Here is a 3,992-nt window from a genome sequence, read left to right on the forward strand (position 1 = left end):
TGCTGGAGGCACAGAAAGGGGGACACAGAGACTGTCAGGGTGGGTAAGGGGTGGGGTGTGAGGGGAGGTGGTCTGGGACAGGAGGAGCCCCAGGGTGGCAGAAGTTCAAGGGGTGAGGGAATGGTGAGCGGAGTCAGGAGGTCAGTGGGTCTGGGATGAGTTAGGGTGGTTGGGAGATCAACGGGGGGGTGACCAGTAGCACCTAGCAGTGGGCGAAGGGTCTAATGGAGTGAGAGGGGCTCAAGGGTGGGCTCAGAGGGGGGCTAGGTAAGAGGGGGCTGGGAAGCCTGTGAGTGCTGGGGGAAGCGGCAGCTGGATTGTTCGGGGTGCGGGTTGTGTAAGTCCTGGGCTATTCTGGTTTTGGGAAGCAGCTGCCTGCGGCCTGACCACATCCCGGGCCTGGACGCCGCCCGCCAGCCCGCTCCCTTCCGGGCACCTTTCTCTGACCCTGACCAGCCTGTGGTCTGCACCAGCACCCAGGACCTCCGGGTCTGGTCGGACTGGACCCCACTGTGGCGGTTCCCCACAGGCCTGGGACAGGCCCTGGCCCCCCACCAGGAGAGCTGGTCAGGCCAGGAGCCACCTCCAAGGAGACTGGTCGTCACCCCAAATGCAGAACAGAACCTACTTGGGTCAAACGTGTGTGTGTGTGTGTGTGTGTATGTGTGTGTGTGTGTGTGTGTGTGTGTGTGTGTGTCCGCGTGTGGTGACACTGCTTTGCCAAAAGACGCAGGGCCTGCGTGTTGGAGTGGTTGAACTTTCGAGTGTCAGCATATAGTCATTCGAAAGCATCTGTCTGTCCCCCTGGGTGTCTGTCCCCACATCTGCGGCTCCATCTGAGTCCGTGTGACCCTGCCCTGTCGAGATGGCAGGGTATGTGTGTGTCTGCTCTGATCCCATGTCTGTGTGTCTGTCTTCGGGCACGTGGCGAGAAGGCACCTTCTTGCTGTCCCCTTGCTTTCCCTTAACAGGGTATCTGGGCAGGAGAGTCATTGCCCCTCCACCCCATCCCCAGGGACCACGAGCCCCATCTCTAGGCCCCTGAGGCCTGGGCTCTTGACAGTCTCGCACTGGGCCTGGCCCCAGGAGGCTGAGGGTCCAGAGTCCCCTCCCTGCTCACAGCTGCTGCCCTGGGCTCAGGCAGGGGTCAAGCCCATTTCATCCCTGGGTCAGAGGCCATCTCCTCACCACAGATTGTTTCGAGAGAAGCTGCTTCTCAGCCCCAGCTACCCACCGAGCCCGGAGTCCCTCCTCACGCTCTGTGTCTTCCACGGGCCTGACCTGCTATCCCCTGTCCGAGCCTCTCTGTCTCTGGCCTCCCTCCTGATACCTCCCCTCAAAATGGGGCCTCCAGAGAGTCCCGGGCCCCTCACTGGGTTTCCAGCCTGACCTCCTCGGTGAGGGGATCTTGAGGACAATGAGAGCAGCAGCCCTGGGGGCACGGGCACTAGCTGCCCTCCTAGGGCACGGAAAGCGTCTGAGAGGGACACAGGAGCCTACTCCTTTGCGTGACCCGTGCTTGCCCCCCCATGCCAGCAGCCACCCTGGATTTCGAGAAGTCGCTTCCTAGTCCCAGTCTGTGCTGGTCTCGCCCAGAGCCCAGTGGAGGCGATTGGGCACCTACCTGTGGCTGGGGTCTGTGTGCCCAGACAGGGCCGCCGCCCTCCCAGGCTGGTCTGCTCCCAGGGCACTGCCATCCACACGTCTGTCCCCAGCAGCCCCCACCCCTGCCCAGGGCGGGGGCAGCAGTGGGGGTGGTTCCTCATTCCCTAGTCCCCGCCCCATAGGCCTCCACCTCTGGACTGACAGGCCCAGGACCCTGTGGGGAAGGACTTAGGGGGTCACGGAAACTAAGCCCTTATCCCAAGGAGACTGTTCTCTGGGCCTTGAGTGAGACAGGCTGAGCCCAGGTGTCTACCTGGCCCCTACATGGCTCCAGTGGCCCCTGGATGTCTGACTATCGGGAATGGCCTGCAAATCCACAGCTAAGAGAAGAAGGTAGTGTGAGAACAGTGCTGTGAAAACAGGTATCTGTCCACACGTGCTTCCACGGACATGAGAATTTCTGGCAGGACAGCAAGAAATCAGTAACTTGGTGACCCTGGGGTCAGGAAGGGGAGGCAGAAACTTACCACTTAAAAAGTGCTTTTCAAGATCTGATGCCTGGGATTTTCTTAAAAATTGCATTGGAGAGAAGAAAGCGTGCGGTCTAGATGAAACAGGACTAGCCGAGAGTTGGCAATTGAGGGACATCAAGATTATTACACAGGGCTTTACTGAGCTATTCTCTACCAGAGAGCATACTTGAAACTTTTTAAATTTTTGTTTGAGTTGGCGTCTCACTCTGATGCCCAGCCTGGCTACAGCTTCGGCCTCCTGGGCTCAGGCAATCCTCCTGCCTCTGCCTCCCGAGTAGCTGGGACTAAAGGCGCACGCCACTGCGCCCAGCTAATTTTTTCATTTTTTGTAGAGTCAAGATCTCACTATGTTGCCCGGGCTGGTCTCCCAGACTCAGAGGATCCTCCTTCCTCAGCTTCCCAAGGTACTGGGATTACAGGCATGAGCCACTGCACTGCGCCCAGCCTGAAATGTTCTTTAATAAATAGTTTTAAAATGCACTTGTAAACAAATAGACCCAAATAAACCAAAGTCCTTCTTTCCCCTGACAGAGTCCCAGCATCCACTGCTTTTCTGGGAGACCCTGGCGCTTGTGACTTCAAAGCTCCCGGTCCCCTGGACAGGTACCCTGTCTGGCCCTGCCCTCATCTGAGACCACACCAGCTGCATCCCAAGGGTAGACAAAGGGAGAGCATGAAGATCCCTCAGAAACCCCCAGACCATCCGCCCTCCCAGAGGGGCCTGGGACAGGCCTGAGGTCTCATAATCACCCTGAAACTTTCTCTCACACTGACCCTGCGTGTCCACCTCACCCGGGGAGGGCCCGCCCCACCTGAGATCTCCATGAAGTCATCTAGGCTGGGCTGTAGCGGCGTCAGGTCTGGCTGGATCATGTCAGCATTGCCGATGTAGGCTGGAGGGGCAGTGGTGACATCAGGGCCAGCAGGCAGAGTGGAGCGGGGTCCCCGCTGCCCATCCCCAGGCTGCCTGGATCCCCACAGGCTCTCACCCCTCTCCCCTGTCCCTTCCGGGATACAGGCCCTCACCATCCTCGGCAGACAGCCGCGGGGGTGAGGGCCCAGGCTGAGTCATGGTGAAGAGCGTGTCGGAGATGTCGGACAAAAAGCAGTCGAGGTCCAGGAGCTGCCGCCCGCCCGGCTCCTCCTCCGGGTCCCCCAGCAGCACGGGTACCACGCTGGAGAAGAGCTGCTCGCACCATCGCTCTGGCGGCGGCCACCCGCCTTCCGACTGGAGAGACAGAGCACTCAGCAGCCCCGGGGGGCGGGGGCCTCCCATTGCCCTGGCCTTCCACATGGCCCCTGCCAGGGGTAGAAGGGTCAGCTGGCCAGAAGGCTGCCCTGTGCACGCGCCTCCCCCAGCTCTCGCCTTTCCCTGGTGGCCCTGGTGCGCTGCCGGAACGCCAGCGTCACCCTCCCCAGCCTTTGACACCTCCTCTCGGGAGACAGACGAGGATGGCCGGCTGAAGAGATAGGGGTTCCCTTCCAGCTCTCTGGATTTTTTCCCACCTGAGACCCTGGTCTTGAGTCCCTGTGCTCCCCCATGCCTCCTGTCCCTTGTTTGGTGGCCTGGGGTCTTCCCGCTGCTGCGCCCGTCCAAGGAGGGACGGCTCAACTCACCAGCCAGAGGATGGTGGTCGCATCCCACGTCCCACCCCGACCCTCCGTTCTCTGCACCCGCTTAGGGGCCAGGAGGTGCCCTCCCCTGCAGGACGAACGAGCACGCACCTGCTTAGGGGCCGGGAGGTCCCCTTCCCTGCTGGACTTACGAAGCTGCAGGGACACACAGAGTTGGACAGGGATCGCCCTTGTCCCCGCCCCGACCCACAAGCTCCCCCGCCCACCCCGGGGAGGGAG

At 60.9% G+C, this 3,992-nt stretch overlaps 1 protein-coding gene across 1 annotated transcript in view; it reads right to left on the reverse strand.

The window, feature by feature from the left end:
• MLXIPL (MLX interacting protein like) overlaps nt 1–3,966 on the reverse strand; it is a gene marked incomplete at its 5' end in the record, with an annotated part of 9,984 nt that extends 6,018 nt beyond the window's left edge. Inside the window, 3 exons of the mRNA XM_021714820.1 lie at nt 2,951–3,031; nt 3,165–3,366; nt 3,864–3,966. Of these exons, the coding sequence (XP_021570495.1) occupies nt 2,951–3,031; nt 3,165–3,366; nt 3,864–3,966 (386 nt within the window). The remainder of the gene's footprint in view (nt 1–2,950; nt 3,032–3,164; nt 3,367–3,863) is intronic.
• Nucleotides 3,967–3,992: the final 26 nt, after the last annotated feature.

Source organism: Carlito syrichta, unplaced genomic scaffold, assembly GCF_000164805.1.
Source record: "Carlito syrichta isolate Samal-C Ts95f unplaced genomic scaffold, Tarsius_syrichta-2.0.1 Scaffold97166, whole genome shotgun sequence".
Lineage (NCBI taxonomy): Eukaryota > Metazoa > Chordata > Mammalia > Primates > Tarsiidae > Carlito > Carlito syrichta.